The sequence below is a fragment of the Colobus angolensis genome, unplaced genomic scaffold, assembly GCF_000951035.1.
Source record: "Colobus angolensis palliatus isolate OR3802 unplaced genomic scaffold, Cang.pa_1.0 Scaffold314, whole genome shotgun sequence".
Taxonomy (NCBI): domain Eukaryota; kingdom Metazoa; phylum Chordata; class Mammalia; order Primates; family Cercopithecidae; genus Colobus; species Colobus angolensis.
The window spans coordinates 723,118-739,779 of NW_012116422.1; the positions used below are offsets into that span (position 1 = coordinate 723,118).

The 16,662-nt window shown below is 38.9% G+C and overlaps 1 protein-coding gene across 1 annotated transcript in view; it reads right to left on the minus strand.

Moving 5' to 3' along the window:
- The window catches only part of MEIKIN (meiotic kinetochore factor), a 140,433-nt gene that overhangs the window by 63,991 nt on the left and 59,780 nt on the right, over window positions 1–16,662 (minus strand). Inside the window, exon 9 of the mRNA XM_011951046.1 lies at window positions 8,537–8,607. Within this exon, the coding sequence (XP_011806436.1) occupies window positions 8,537–8,607 (71 nt within the window). The remainder of the gene's footprint in view (window positions 1–8,536; window positions 8,608–16,662) is intronic.

The following is a 16,662-nucleotide window of genomic DNA, read 5'->3' on the forward strand; positions in this document are numbered from 1 at the left end:
ATGATCATTCAGAGGCATCTTGCTAAGTTTTCAAGTATTGTATAGTTTCCAAACTTCCTTTTGGTATTGATTTCTAATTTTATTACATTGTGGCCTGAGAAGATACTCGATATGATCTCAATTTTTTCAAGTTTGTTGAGACTTGTTTTGTGGCCTAATATATGATCTATCCTGGAGAATGTCCCATGTGTAAATGAGAAAAATGTTAGTATGTATTCTGCAGTTGTTGGCTAAAAGGTTCTGTTATGTCTGTGAGGTCCATGTGGTCTAAAGTCCAGTTTAAATCCAACATTTATGTGTTGATTTTCTGTCTAGATGATCTGTTGAGTGCTGAGTGAGTAGGGTATTGAAGTCTCCCCCATTACTGTATTGGATTCTGTCTCTCTTTAGATGTAGCAATATTTGCTTTATACATCCGAGTGCAGTACTGTTGGGTGCATATGTATTTAGTATTGTTATACTTTCTTCTAGATTGATCCTTTTATCATTATATAATGATCTTTGTCTTTTTTTTTTTTTCTTTTTCCTGTTTTTGACTTAAAGTCTCTTTTAGCTAAGTATAATTACTCCTGCTCAGTTTTGGTTTCTGCTTACATGGAATATCTTTTTCCATCTGATACAGTTTGGCTCTGTGTCCCTACCCAAATTCCATCTTGTAGCTTCCCTAATTCTCACATGTTATGGGAGGGACCCACTGGGAGATAACTTAATCATGGGGGCAGGTCTTTCCCATGCCATTCTTGTGATAGTGAATATGTCTCATGAGATCTGATGGTTTTAAAAATGAAAGTTTGCCTGCACAAGCTCTCTCTGCCTGCCACCATCTATGTAAGATGTGACTTGTCCCTCCTCGCCTTTTGCCGTAATTGTGAGGCCTCCCCAGTCATGTGGAACTGTAAGTCCATTAAACCTTTTCTTCTTCCTAATCTCAGGTATATTTTTATCAGCAACGTTAAAATGGAGTAATTCACCATTCCTTTACTTTGAGTCTCTATTTTTTCTTTACAGATAAAGTGCATTTCTTATAGGCAGCATATAGTTGAATCATGCTTTTTTAATCATTTAGCCAGTCTATATCTTTTAAATAGAGAATTTAATCCATTTACATTCAGGTTTATTATTGATATGTAATGCTTTCTTCCTGTTACATTCTTAATTGTTTTCTGATTGTTCTGTATACTCTTTGTTCCTTTCTTTTTCTCTTGTTTGTCATTGTGTTTTGGTGGTTTTCTGTAGTGGAATCATTTGAGTCCTTTCTCCTCCTCCTTTGTGTGATTGCTTTACTTGGGAGTTTTATAGTTTCATGTGTTTTCATGATAGTAACTATCATCATTTCACTCCCAGTTGTAGGACTCCCTTGAGTTTAGTAGTAATGAATTCTCTTCATATTTGATTGTCTGGGAAATATTTTATTTCTCCTTCATTGATGAAGAACAATTTTGCTGTATATAGTATCCTTGGCTGGCAGATTTGTTCTTTCAGCACTTTGAATATATCATATCATTCTTTCCTGGCCTGTAAGGCTTCTGCTGAGAGAGTCTGCTGTTAGTCTAATGGGGTTTCTTTTATAACTAGAAACTTTTCTCCTGCTGCTTTTAGAATTCTCTGTCTTTCACTTAGACAGTTGGACTAGAATATGCCATGGATAAGACATTTTTATGTTGTATCTGGGAAATCACTGAGCCTCCTGTATCTGGATGCCTAAATCTCTTGTTAGACTTGGGAATTTTTCATCTATTATTTCATTAAATAGGTTTGCAAACCCTTTCATTTTCTCTTTGCCCTCAGGGATATCGATATTTCAAATATTTGGCCACTTGATAATGTTCCATAGTCACAAAGGCATTGCTCATTCTTGCTAATTTTTTCTTTATTTTTGCCTAACTGGGTTATGTCAAAAGAACTGTCTTCAAGTTTTGAGATTCTTTCCTCTGTTTGATTTAGTGTGTTGTTGAGTCTTTTGAGTGTATTTTGTATTTCATTCAATGAAACCTTCAGTTCCAGAATTTCTGTTTGGTTCTTTTTTCAATAATATCCATCTCTTCGGTAAATTTCTCATGTGTATCCTGAATTTTGTTTCTGATTTCTTTGTATTGATTTTTGGAATTCTCTTGCATCTCACTAGGCTTCTTTAGTATCAAAATTCAAAATTTGGAATTCTTTTTCCTGGATTTTGTGATTTTTTTTTTTTTTTTTTTTAGACAGAGTCTCGCTCTGATGCCCAGCCTGCAGTGCAGTGGCACAATCTCTGTTCACTGCAAGCTCCGCCTCCCGGGTTCATGCCATTCTCCTGCCTCAGCCTCCTGAGTAGCTGGGACTACAGGCACCTGCCACCATGCCTGGCTAATTTTTTGTATTTTTAGTAGAGATGGGGTTTCACCATGTTAGCCAGGATGGTCTCGATCTCCTGACCTCGTGACCCGCCTGCCTCAGCCTCCCAAAGTGCTAGGATTACAGGCATGAGCCACTGCGCCCAGCCATGAATTTCTTTTGCATTAGGATCTGTTGCTGGAGAAATTATTGTGTACCTTTGCAGGTTCGTATTTCCTTGCTTTTTCATGTTTCCTGTGTCCTTACATTGATATCTGTGCATCTGGTGTCACAGCTGCTTTTTCCAATTTTTTTGAATTTGCTTTCATCGGGGGCACATTTTTCTGAAGATGTGTATATGGTGTTGGTAGGCTAGAGCACATTTGCTCTGATTCTGGGCATATGCAGTATTATTGTCTTTGTATGATTTCTCTGGCTGTAAACAGCATCAGTGGTATCTGTGATTTCCTTGGTGGCTTAGCATGTGGTTGTTAGTGGAGGCTATGATGAAGTTTTGCTGGGTCCTGGGATGCCAAGTAGACTGGTCTTCAGGTCTCAATGGTGGCAGTGGTATGTTAAGCATGCCTGTCCTTGGGCCCCAAGGCAGCATACCCTGGCACTGGTGTTAGTGGATCCAGGTAGCCAATTCTTGGGCCTCTGGGTGGCTTGCTTGTGTGCCAGGAATGGCAGCAGTAGGCTGTGTAGGTGGGTGAATTCTAGAGTCCTTGTGGAGTGTGCATGGCATGGTCAATGGCAGTAGCAGTGATAGGAAAATCCACTGGAACTCAGTCAACTGTGTTGGTGTTGGCATGGCTACGATGGGTTGGGCAGGCCAGTTTCCAGATCTGTAAGTGGCACATGCTGATGAATGCCAGCTGTGATGGTAGTGGCAGGTTGATTGGACCTGATCTCAGACCCTGGGAAGAGTGCTTAGGTGCAACCAATGGTGTACTGGGCTGGGTGATCCTCAGACCTCTGGATAGCGTCCTTGGGTACTAGGGGAGGTAGAGCCAAGATAGGTTGTGCCCTTAGGCCCCCTCATGGTGTGTAAAGATGCTGGCTGTGGCATGCAGGGGCAGAATGACCCTGTGATCACTGGCAGAATGCTCAGGTGGAGACAGCAGCAGCTGTGCTATGGCCCTGCAACTGGGAAGAGTGGAGTTGCTTCCTCTGGGAATAGTCATAGGCAGGAAACTGAAAGGGATGGGCTTCATCTGAGCCTTGGCCTAGAGCAGGCAGTGGAATTTGTCTTTGGAGTGTGTGAGAATGCACAGTTGCCCCTCTGTGGGGGTGTGGGAATAGGATTGCTGTCTGTGGCTGCCTCTTCAGCCCCAGGAGGGAGGGAAGGTGAGAGAGTGGGGGAGAATTCATGGAACTGACAGTATGCATGGAAGCAGGAGAAGGACAGGTAATCATGAGGAAGTGAAGAAAAGAAAATGTAGAAAGGATGGGGAATATTTTTTATTGCTTTTGGCTAAAGAAGTGAAATTCAGGCCAAGTTCAATTAGATCTCTATCTAGTTGCCTATTGAGTTAAATTTAACTATCCTGTCTTCCTCCCTTCCTTCATTCCCATTAGTCCTCAACAATGACACAGTATATCTCATCTTAAAAGAAAAAGCTTCCTATAACCCTGCATATTCATCCAGTTACCATTATTTTTCTCTATTTCCCTTCAGAGTCAAGCTCTATAAATAACTGTTACTTCCTCACTTTCCATGGTCTTCAACCTGTTCTAATCTGGTTTGCCTCTCTTTAGTCTGCTAAACTTTTTCCTACCAAAGTCACCAGTTTCCTTCATGATTCCAAATTCAACTGACTTTTTAAAAAAATTAATGAATTTTATCTTTTAGGTCAGTTTTGGGTTCACAGCAAACTTGAGCAGAAAGTATAGACTTCTCATATATCCCCAGTCGCCATACATGTAAAACCTCCCCTGCTATCAAGATCCTATACAATAGTGGTATATTTACTATAATCGATGAACCTACACTAACACATCATTATCTTAAAAGGCCACAGTTTACCTGAGGGTTGGGTTCAGTCTTGGTGTTGTATATTCTGTGGGTTTTGACAAACGTATAATGAGATGTACCCACCATTCTAATATCACACAAAGTAGTTTCCCAGTCTTAAAATTCCTCTGTAATCTACCTATTCATTCATCCCTTCCTCCTAACCTCTGGCAACCACCAATCTTGTTATTGTCAACATAGTTTTGCTTTTCCAGAACATCATATAGTTGGAATCACACAGTATGTAGCCTTTACAAAGTCACTTCTTTCACTTAGTAATATTAATTTAAGTTTCCTCCATGTCTTTTAATTGCTGGATACCTAATTCCTTTTTAGTGCTAAATAATATTCCATTGTCTTGATATACCACAGTTTATCTATGTATTCACCTACTGAAGAACATTTTCATTGCTTCCAAGTTTTGGCAATTATGAATGCAGTTGCTATAAATATTCAGGTGCATTTTTTGTGTGGATATAATTTTTCAATTCATTTGCATAAACACTAAGGAATGTAATTGCTGGATCATATATAAGAGTATGTTTAGTTTTTAAAAATCACCAAACCATTTTCCAAAGTGACTGTATCATTTTGCATTCTCAGCAGCAAAGAATGAGATTTCCTGTTGCTTCACATCCTCACCAGCATTTGGTGGTGTCAGTGTTTTGGATTTTGACCATTCTAATAGGTGTGTAGTAATAACTCGCTGTTGCTGTTTTTGATTTTTTTGAAACAGAGTCTCACTCTGTTGCCCAGGCTGGAGTGCAGTGGCATGATCAGAGCTCACTGCAGCTTCGACCTTCCAAGTTCAGGTGATCCTCCTACCTTCACTTCCAGAGTAGTTATGACTACAGGCCTGCACCACCATGCCAGGCTAATTTTTTTTTTTTGTATTTTTTGTAGAGACAGGGTTTTGCCATGTTGCCCAGGCTGGTCTTGAATCCTGGGCTCAAGCAATCCACTTGCCTCAGTCCCCCAAAATGTTGGGATTACAGGCATGAGTCACAGCACCCAGCCACTCACTGTTGTTTTAATTTGCAATTGCAATTGCCTAATGACGTAAGATGTTGAACAACTTTTCATAAACTATTGCCATTTGTATATCTTCCTTTGTGAGGTATCTGTTCAAGTTTTTGGCCCATTTTTCATTGGGTTTTCCTTTTTCTTATTCTTGAGGGTTTTTGCTTGATTGGGTTTTTTTGTTGTTGTTTTTGTTTTTTGAGACAGGATATCACTCTGTTACCCAGGCAGCAGTGTGCAGAGGTGTGGTCAGGGCTCACTGCAGCCTTAACCTCCCAGACTCATGTGATCCTCCCATCTCAGCCTCACGACAGGGATTGTCTCTATAAAAAAATACAAAATGTTGTCCAGGCTTGTCTCAAATCCGTGGGCTCAAATGATCTGCCTGCCTTGGCCTCCCAAAGTGCCAGGCTTACAGGCATGAGCCACCATGCCTGGCCCTTATTGTTGAGTTTTAAGGCTTGTCTATGTTGGTTGAAAATCTTTTATCAGATATGTCTTTTGCAAATACTGTCTCCCAGTCTGTGGCTTGTTATCTCATTATCTTGACATTGTCCTTCATACAGCAGAAGTTTTTTATTTTAATTAAGTCCAGGTTATCAATTATTTCTTTTATAATTGTGCCTTTAGTATTCTATCTAAAAAGTAATCACCATACTCAAGGTCACCTAGATTTTATCCTATGTTATTTTCTAGAAAGTTTTATAGTTTTGCATTTTACATTTAGGTCTATGACCCATTTTGATTAATTCTTGTGAAGGGTATAAGGTCTGTGTCTAGGTTCATGTTTTTGCATTTGGGGGTCCAGTTATTCAAGCACCATGTGTAGAAAATACCAACTTTTTTCCATTATATTGCCTTTGCTCCTTTGTCAAAGATCAGTTGACTATATTTATATGGGTCTATTTCTGGGTTCTCTCTCTATTCTGTTCCATTGATCTGTTTGTTTATTCTTTTACCAAACCCACACTGTCTTGATCACTATAGCTTTACAGTAGTCTTAAACACAGGTAGTATCAGTCCTTTGACTTTTTCTCCTTCAATATTGAGTTGGCTATTCTGTATCTTTTCCCTCTCTATATAAACTTTAGAACCAGTTTGTCTGCCACACAGGTCCCCCAGCAGGTTAGGTTCTGGAAAAATACTTTCTCCTGAGGCCAGGCCTTCTTACAAAAAAAAAAAAAAAAAAAACCTGAATGTTCTAGCATTCTGTTTCAAATAGTTCCTTTCTCCTCCCACTGCTAGAAGCATGAGAGGATTTTACTCTAACATTTACTGTGAAGACCTGATGGTAGAGCTCCTGGAAGTAAAACTCACAAAAGGGGCAGGGGGACCACCTAGGACTCTCAGATTTGTCCATATTGAGCCTCTAGCAATTCATCAACACTGTTTAGGTTTTTCTGTCCTGGCAATGGTTCCCATGGAGGTTTCTGTTCATGGGTTTCTGTTTTGGTAGGTTGTGATTCTCTGTATCCTCCTGTCTGTCTCTCTAGTATTTGGTGCAGCAGTTTTCTCTATGACCTTACTTCTCTGACAGACCCAAGAAAAACTGGTGACTTTTCAATTTGTTCAGCACTTTACTTGTTGTTAGGACAAAGTGACAACTTCTAAGATTCTTACATTGCTGCACTGGAAACTGGAAATCCTACAATTGACTTTTAAATTCCTTCCTAACACAAGAAACAATAAATTCTTGAGATAGTGGATATCCCATTTACCCTGATTTGATTATTATGCATTGTGTGCCTTTATCAAAACATCACATGTACCCCATAAAGACATACAGCTATTATGTACTCATAATAAATATTTTAATGTAAATAATCAAAACAACATAGACACACACACAAAAAAAATTCTTTATAATACTGCACCTTCAAACAGCATTCAACACTGTTGATCATTCCCCCTTTTGTGGGTGAAATGATTTCCTCTCTTGATTTCTGTGATACTACATTCTGTTTATTTTTCTCCTCTTCTCCACCACTCTTCCTTTTGTACGTGACTATGAAGTTTTCCAGGGATTGACCTGGGACCACTTCTCTTCCTTACTCTATAGATACTATTTCCTAGGAGATGTCACCCATTACCATAACTTTAAAAAAATTTATAATATAGTACATCTGTTCCCCTGACCTCCAGATTTATAGCCAATGGCCTTCTCAACATTTCCATCTTCATGCATCCTCAGAACTCCTGTCTTTCCTATCACAGTAATTAGCGTCTTTATCCACTAAAGAAGCTCAAAACGGAAACCTAGAAGTCTTTCTTAACATTTCTTATTCCTTCATCATTTGTATCCAATCTATCAACTCTACAGGCAAAATTATCTTGAATACATGGGTATTTCTTGATCTCTCCTAACAAACACCCTAGTCAAAGCCACCACTATCTTTCACCAAAAATCTTTGTAACTTTGTAACTCCCTACTAATGGTTCTCCCTAGTCACCCTCTTGCCCCTTTTCTATTGGTTCCCTAATTCCTTACAGTGACAATCTAGTGTAGTAGAAAGAGTATAGGCTTTAGATCCGGAAAGACCTGCCACAACCTCCTCAAAAAACTGGTGAAAATCTAAACCTCAGTTTTCTCAGCTATAAAATAAGTAAAACAAACAAGCAAACAAACAAAAACTAACTACTAACCTGCCTGGAAGGATATAAAGAAAATATATAATTAATGAAAAGTCACTCAAAAAGTAGCTCTTGCTACATACAAAATAAAGTCCAAAATTTCCCCCAGAGACCTCCAGATTCCAGCTGGGCATGAACTCCAACCTTGGTGACAGAATGAGACCCCATTTCTTTTCTTTTTTTTTTTTGGAGATGGAGTCTCGCTCTGTCGCCCAGGCTGGAGTGCAGTGGTGCCATCCTGGGTTCATGCCATTCTCCTGCCTCAGTCTCCCGAGTAGCTAGGACTGCAGGCACCCACCACCATGCCCAGCTAATTTTTTGTATTTTTAGTAGAGATGGGGTTTCACCGTGTTAGCCAGGATGGTCTTGATCTCCTGACCTCGTGATCCTCCCGCCTCGGCCTGCCAAAGTGCTGGGATTACAGGCATGAGCCACCATGCCCGGCCAAGACCCCATTTCTTTAAGAAAAGAAAAAAGTAAATTTAAACTGTTTGTTAAAAGTAAATTATTTATTAATGAAATTTATTATGATTTATGCAGTTATTCTGCTTCAATACTTGCTTTTTTCTTTGTTTTATCAGGGATTGAAGGGCAAGTTTTCTCAGCAAGTAAAATCTCACAAGCTGCATTATCTATAAATAAAAACATAGTTTAGTATTCTACTTATTTCATCTATCATTAACTATGTGTCTAAAGGACAAGAGAATTCAAATTTGACAAAACAATATTTTAAAAACCCCTGATTTTAATGACTGCACCTTTGTCAACAATTAAACAAGAAAAATGAATGTATGTTGAATAATAAAAACATCCTTATCTTAAGAGCTCCAGGTTTCACAGAAGCAAATAAAATATATATAAAATATTTTCTTTTCAGTTAGTAGGGAAAGTTGCATGTGATTATAATTCTTCATTCATTATCCTACCATTTCCACTCTCCACATTTTCAAGCTCTTTTTCTACTACAATTTTTTCTTTTTTCTTTTTTTAAATTTCAATAGCTTTAGGGGTACAAGTGGTTTTTGGTTATATGAAAAAATTATACAGTGGCGAAGTCTCGGCTTTTAGTGTACCTGTTTACTGCAACTTTTCTATCAGCATTTTAAACATTCTCAAGCCTCTCTCATCAAAAACTTTCCTTGTACCTCATATCCACCTCCTGCTACAGCCCCTATATCTCTTCTTGCCCACAGGCAAATTTCTTAAAAGATCTTCCATGTATACTAACTTTATTTCCTCTCCTCCTATTTACTTCCAAATCCAAAGTATCCAGTTGCACTTCCACCAATATCAGCAGAGACCTTTCCTGTCCTACCTCACTGGACCTTACTACAACAGGCTGGAACACTTCTAACCTGGCTCCTTTTTATATCTCTTCTTCAGTCTTGAGTCTTCCCTTTTCCCCTCTCTGGACTCAATCCAAGCAACAAATATTTATTGAGTGTCTGCTATGTGCCAATTTTGCCTATCATATGCATTTAAAGTTGCATATTCAGCTTTCCTTTCCTTTTTTTTTTGAGATGGAATCTGTTCCTCATGCTGGAGGGCAGTGGTGCGATCTGTGCTCACTGCAAACTCCACCTCTCAGGTCAAGCAATTCTCCTGCCTCATCCTCCCAAGTAGCTGAGATTATAGGCACACACCACCACACCCAGCTTATAGATATATAATTTTTTTTTTGAGACAGAGTTTCGCTCTTTGTGGCCCAGGCTGGAGTACAGTGTCATGATCTAGGCTCACTGCAACTCCACCTCCCGGGTTCAAGTGATTCTCCTGTCTCCCTCCCGAGTAGCTGGGATTATAGGTGCCTGACGCCACGCCCGGCTATTTTTTTTATTTTTTAATTTTTTAGTAGAGACAGGGTTTCACCATGTTGGCCAGGCTGGTCTCAAACTCCTGACCTCAGGTGATCTGCCCACCTCAGCCTCCCAAAGTGTTGGGATTACAGGCGTGAGCCACTACGCCTGGCCTATTTTTTTTTTTTTTTTTTTTTTAAGTAGACACGGGCTCTCACCATGTTGGCCAGGCTGGTCTCGAACTCCTGACCTCAAGTGATCTGCCTGCCTCAGCCTCCCAAAGTACTGGGATTACAGGTGTAAACCACCATGCCCGGTTCAGCTTTTCTTTATTCTTAACAATACTACCTTGAATTAAGGCACCAAAAGATTTTCTTTAGGTTTCAATAGCATTTCAATTCACCTCCCTCAGCGGTCCATTATCCTTTTATACTTAAAATGCAAATATTATTTGCCTAAAACTCTTCAAAGCCTTTCCACTGCCCCCAAGTTAAACTCAAGCTCCTTAATTTACCATTACAAAGTCCTTCTTTTTATGATCTGTGTATTTCTTAAGTATTCCTCAGCCTCACTACCGAGGTTAATAGGGTTGCCAGATAAAATACACTATGCCCAGTTAAATGTGAATTTCAAATTAACACTGAATAATATTTTAGTATATCACATTTAATAGCACAAGCATAAGCAACATTTAGGACATACTTATCTTAAAAATTATTTGCTGTTTATTAGAATTCAAATTTAACTGGGTATTCTGTAACTTTATTTGCTAAATCTGTTAATGCTAGAGACTAATCACTCCTGCTGTATGGATCTTTGAGGGTAAGAAGCAGCAGGTAGGTTTGAGAGCTCTGTAGGAGATAAAACTAATACCAAGATTTGGAAATAGATTAGATATTAGCCTGAGAAATGACAAAAAAGGAAGCGTTAAGGATGACCCTCAGGTTTCTGGTTTGCTAAACCACATCTGTTAACCAACCTGGAGGACAATAATGTAGGACCAGGTTAGGTCTTGGCTGTGACAATTCTTAGTCCTCAATCCTCATTTGATTTCATAATCTTGATAACTTTTGTCATAGCTGGGATTATTCCTTCCTTAAAACACTCTCCTCTCCTGGCTTCATCATTCTTTTCCTACTACAGCACGAGCCTTTAGGTCTCAGTTTTGTTTTGTTTTTTATTTTTTTGCTGGATATTTCTCCCTTTTCCTACCTCTAAATGTTGGAGTGTCCCATTTCCATTCACTGTGTATGCTTTTTAAAAATTATTTTTACCTCCTACATGATTTCATTTAATACTATGGCTTCAAAACATCTCTTTGCTGGCTCCAAGTATGTATCCATAGCCCTAGCCTCTGGTCTGGAGTTCTCCAGACTCCTGCATCATAAACTGCCTTCATGACATCTCCACTTGAAAGCTAATAAGCCTTTCAGTTTTTAAATATTTTGTTGAAGTATACCACATATATAATAGCAGTCACAATCTTGGTATATATGTATTCATCCATGTATCTACCACCCAGATCAAGATACAAAATATTTCCAGCACCTGAGAAGTTTTCTATGTTTTCTTTCCTTGTTGGCACCCTTTTTCCAAAGACTATCACTGTTTTGACATATCACCCAGAATAGTTTTGCCTGTTCTTGAACTTTATATATATGAAATTATATAGTATATACATGTTCTGTCGGCGTTCTTTCACAAAACATTATGTGTATGCGCTGACAGATCAAATTTAATATGTCCAAAAAAATTCTCTTAACCATTCTCCCAACTTGGTCTGCCCTACAGTGCTCCCATCTTAATAAATGGTATCATCATTCATCTGATTTCTCAAGAATGTAATACTCATCCTTGACTTCTATTTTTTCTCTTACCTAATATCCAGGATAATCACAGATTCCTGGTATATCTGCCTTTAAAATATACTCCAAATCAGACCACTGCTACTATCATGGTTTAAAACACTATTATCTGATCACTGTAATAGTTTAATAAGGTCTCCTTGCTTCCACTCTTGCCCTCGTAGTCTATTCTCCACATAACAGCCAAAATGATAATTCTAAAATATATAATCTGAGTCTTTGGAACATAGAAACTACCACCTCTTAGAACCTTAGGACCACAGATGCACTGGACCCAGACACAAAGAACTCAAGGGCTCTTGAAAGCTTGGAGTTTCTCCATTTTAGAGCTTGCTCCTCTGGAGTGATGGATAAAGCAGAAAGAATAGGTGAAACACAGTAGTTTCTCAGATTTATATTTAGATTATTTTCCATCTTGCTACAACATATATGAATATCCTAAAATGGTAATGTCAAGTGTTGTAGCTACTGACCTATGGGATTATTTAAATTCATTTAAAATGAAATAAAATGTGAAATAAAAAATATATATCTGATCATGTCATCCCTCTCCTCTAAGATGATCTAAGATGTATTTCTCAGTATATTTAGAATAAAATCCATAGTCCTTACAATAGTATTCAAGGCTCTACTTTGTACAACCTGGTTAGCTCTCTGACCACAATTTCAACCATTCATCTTCCTACTCACTGTGCTCCAGCCACAATGACCTCTTTTCTCTTCCTCAAACATGCCAAGCACATTCCCATCTCATGGTCTTTTCATGTATTGCTCCCTTTGCCTGGCATGCTCTGCCTCCCAGGTTTCCACAAGTCTGACTCTCTAACTTTATTCAGGCTCTCACCTCCTCAGAGAGGCCTATCCTGATTGCTCTATCTAAAATAGCACGCTTGGTTACACCTCTTTAGCCTACCTTATATTCCTTAGTTACTGTTATTTCTACTTCACATTATATATTTATTTATCTGTTTATTATCTTTTTTTCCACTATGTAACATTTGTTCTATTAGGGCAAGGATACTGTCATGTTTCCCAGTAACTAAAACAGTCAGTGTCATACTTAGGTGTTTAATAAATATTTGCTGAATGAACTAAATTAATGAACACTAAATTGAGATGCCTCTAAAATATCCAAGAGGAGATATCTAGAAGGCAGCTTCATATAATGGTCTTAACCTCGGAAGAGGAAAGTCTAGGTTAAGAGAAAACCTGGAAATCCTGCCTATTACATGACACCTATACATATCAGGCAGAAGATAAAAAGAGATTAGAATCTAGGAACTAACTTTGAAAAACTCCCACATTTAATGACTGATGTTGGCAATTAAGATTGCAAGTCTGAACAGGAGTTGCTTGAGAAGTACTTTCTTGTTTATTTATTTATCACTATTACTAGACTATACAATCTGTGACAGCAAGAAAATAGCCATTTCTGAATTTCTTAACACTTAATAGAAGAGCCTGGCACACAACTGAAACACAGCTGGATTTCTTGAATTAAGAAATGTGTAAGGAAGAACAAAGCAAGATGGCTGAATAGAAGACTCCACTGATCATTGCCCCTACAAGGACACCAATTTAACAACTATCTACACAGAAAAAGCACAAAATTCAGGTGAGCACTCATAGTATCTGGTTTTAAGTTCATGTTGCTAAAGAGGCACTGGAAAAGGTTAAGAAAGACAGTCTTAAATCACCAACACCACACCTCCTTCATCCCCCGGCAGCAGCCCTGTGGCGTGTATAGAGAATCTGTGCATTTGGAAGGAGAATACAGGGATTGTGAGACATCGCACTGAACTTAATGCTGCCCTGTCAAGCGGAAGGCAAACCTGGCTGAACTCAGCTGGTGCCCACCCAGACCTAGCCAAAGGGAAATTGCCCATTCCAACAGTCAGAACTTGAGTTCCAGCAAGCCTTGCCACTATGGAATAAAATGCTCTGGGGCCCTAAATAAACTTGAAAGGCTAGGCTACAAGGACTGCAACTCCCAGGCGAGTCCTAGTGCTGAACTGGGCTCAGAGCCAGTGGACTTGGGGCAGCGGGGTGGGCGGGGGGAGGGGATGTGACCTACTGAGACACTAGCCAGGGCAGCTAAAGGAGTGCTTATGCCACCCTCTCACAACCCCAGGCTGCACAGCTCATGGCTCCAAAAGAGACCCCTTTCATCGGCAATAGCCAGGTATTAGTTACAATGAGTCTTGGGTGAGAACCAGGGCTATGCTGGCTTTAGTTCTGACCAAGTGCAGTTCCAGTATTGGGAACTGGAGGCCACAGAGGTGCTTGTGTTACCCCATCCCCAGCTGCAGGCAGCTCAGAACTGAGAGAGAGAGAGAGAAAGAGAGAAAGAGAGAGAGAGAGAGAGAAAGAGAGAAAGAAAGAGTCTCTGCCTGGTAATCCAGATAATTCTTCCAGATGCTATCCAAGACCACCAAGGTGGTACCTCCATAAGTCTTCAAGAACTACAGTGTTACTGGGCTTTGGGTGCCCCCTAATGAAGATACAGTTTAGATCACAACACCCAAGTCCTTTCAAATACCTGGAAAGCCTTCCTAAGAAGGACAAGTACAAACAAGCCCAGAATGCAAAAATTACAAGAAATAGCTAACTCCTCAGTGTCCAGACACCAACAAACATGTACCCAGCATCAGTACTATCCAGGAAAACATGACAGCTCAGTCACAGAGGGGTAGCGCACCAACGAGGTTCACTGAATGAACCAAGTAAAGCACCAGGGACCAATCCTGGAGAAACAGAGATATATGACCTTTTAGACAGAGAATTCAAAATAGCTGTTTTGAGGAAATTCAAAGAAATTTAAAATAACACAGAGAAGAATTCTGTCTTGTAAATGTAACAAAGAAATTTAAATAACTAAAAAGAAATAAGAAGTAATGGAGTTGAAAAATGCAATTGACACATTGAAGAATCCATCAGAGCCTTTTAATGGCAGAATTGATCTGGCAGAAGAAAGCATTAGTGAGCTTGAAGACAGGTTATTTAAAAATATATAGAGAAGACCAAAGAAAAAAGAATAAAAAACAATGAAGCATGTTTACAAGATCTAGAAAATAGCTTCAAAAGGGCAAATCTAAGGGTTATTGGCCTTAAAGAGGAGGTAGAGAAAAAGACAGGGGTAGAAAGTTTATTCAAAGGGATAACAACACCAAATTTCCCAAATCTAGAGAAAGGTATCAATATCAAGTACAAGAAGGTTATAGAACACCAAGAATATTTAACCCAAAGACTACTTCAAGGCATTTAATAATTAAGCTCTGAAAGTTCAAGGATAAAGAAAAGATCTTAAGAGCAGCAAGAAAAAAGAAACAACATACAATGGAGCTTCACTAGGAGCAGACTTTTCAGTGGAAAACTTACACTCCAGGGGAGAATAGCATGACATATTTAAAGTGCTGAAGGAAAACAACTTCTACCCTACAATAGTATATCAGGCAAAAAATATCCTTTAAGCACCAAGGAGAAACACAGACCTTCCCAGACAAACAAAAACTGAGGGATTTCATGAGTGCCAGACCTGTCCTATAAGAAATTCTAAAAGGGGTACTTCATTTACAAAGAAAAGGACATTAATGAGCAATAAGAAATCATGTGAAGGTACAAAACTCATAGGTAATAAGTTCACAGAAAAACACAAAGTACTATAACAGTGTAATTGTGGTGTGTAAACTCTTTTTTATTTTTTATTTTTTTATTATACTTTAAGTTCTAGGGTACATATGCACAACATGCAGGTTTGTTACATAGGTGTGCATGTGCCATGTTGGTTTGCTGCACCTATTAACTCATCATTTACATTAGGTATTTCTCCTAATGCTATCCCTCCCCTAGCTCCCCACCCCCTGACAAGCCCCAGTGTATGTTGTTCCCCATGTGTCCATGCATTCTCATTGTTCAATTCCCACCTATGGGTGAGAACATGTGGTATCTGGTTTTCTCTCCTTGTGATGTTCCCCATGTATACATGCGTTATCATTGTTCAGTTCCCACCTATGGGTGAGAACATGTGGTATCTGGTTTTCTCTCCTTGTGATAGTTTGCTGAGAATGATGGTTTTCAGCTTCATCCATCTTCCTGCAAAAGACATGAACTCATCCTTTTTCATGGCTGCATAGTATTCCATGGTATATATGTGCCACATTTTCTTAATCCAGTCTATCATTGATGAACATTTGGGCTTGTTCCAAGTCTTTGTTATTGTGAAAAGTGCTGCAATAAACATACGTGTGCATGTGTCTTTATGGTAGCATGATTTATAATCATTTGGGTATATATCCAGTAATGGGATCACTGGGTCAAATGGTATTTCTAGTTCTAGATCCTTGAGGAATTGCCACACTGTCTTCCACAATGGTTGAACTAATTTACACTCCCACCAACAGCGTAAAAGCATTCCTATTTCTCCACATCCTCTCTAGCATCGGTTGCTTCCTGACTTTTTAATGATCACCATTCTAACTGGAGTGAGATGGTATCTCATTGTGGTTTTGATTTGCATTTCTCTGATGACCAGTGATGATGAGCATTATTTCATGTGTCTGTTGGTTGCATAAAGGTCTTCTTTTGGGAAGTGTCTGTTCATATCCTTTGCCCATTTCTTGATGGTTTTTTTTTCTTGTAAATTTATTTAAGTTCCTTATAGATTCTGGATATTAGCGCTTTGTCAGATGGGTAGATTGCAAACATTTTCTCCCATTCTGTAGATTGCCTGCTGACTCTGATGGTAGTTTCTTTTGCTGTGCAGAAGCTCTTTAGTTTAATTAGATCCCATTTGTCTATCTTGGCTTTTGTTGCCATTGCTTTTGGTGTCTTAGTCATGAAGTCTTTGCTCATGTCTGTGTCATGAATGGTATTGCCGAGGTTTTCTTCTAAGGTTCTTATGGTTTTAGGTCTAACATTTAAATCTTTAATCCATTTTGAATTAATTTTTGTATAAGGTGGAAGGAAGGGATCCAGTTTCAGCTTTCTACATATGGCTAGCCAGTTTTACCAGCACCATTTATTAAAT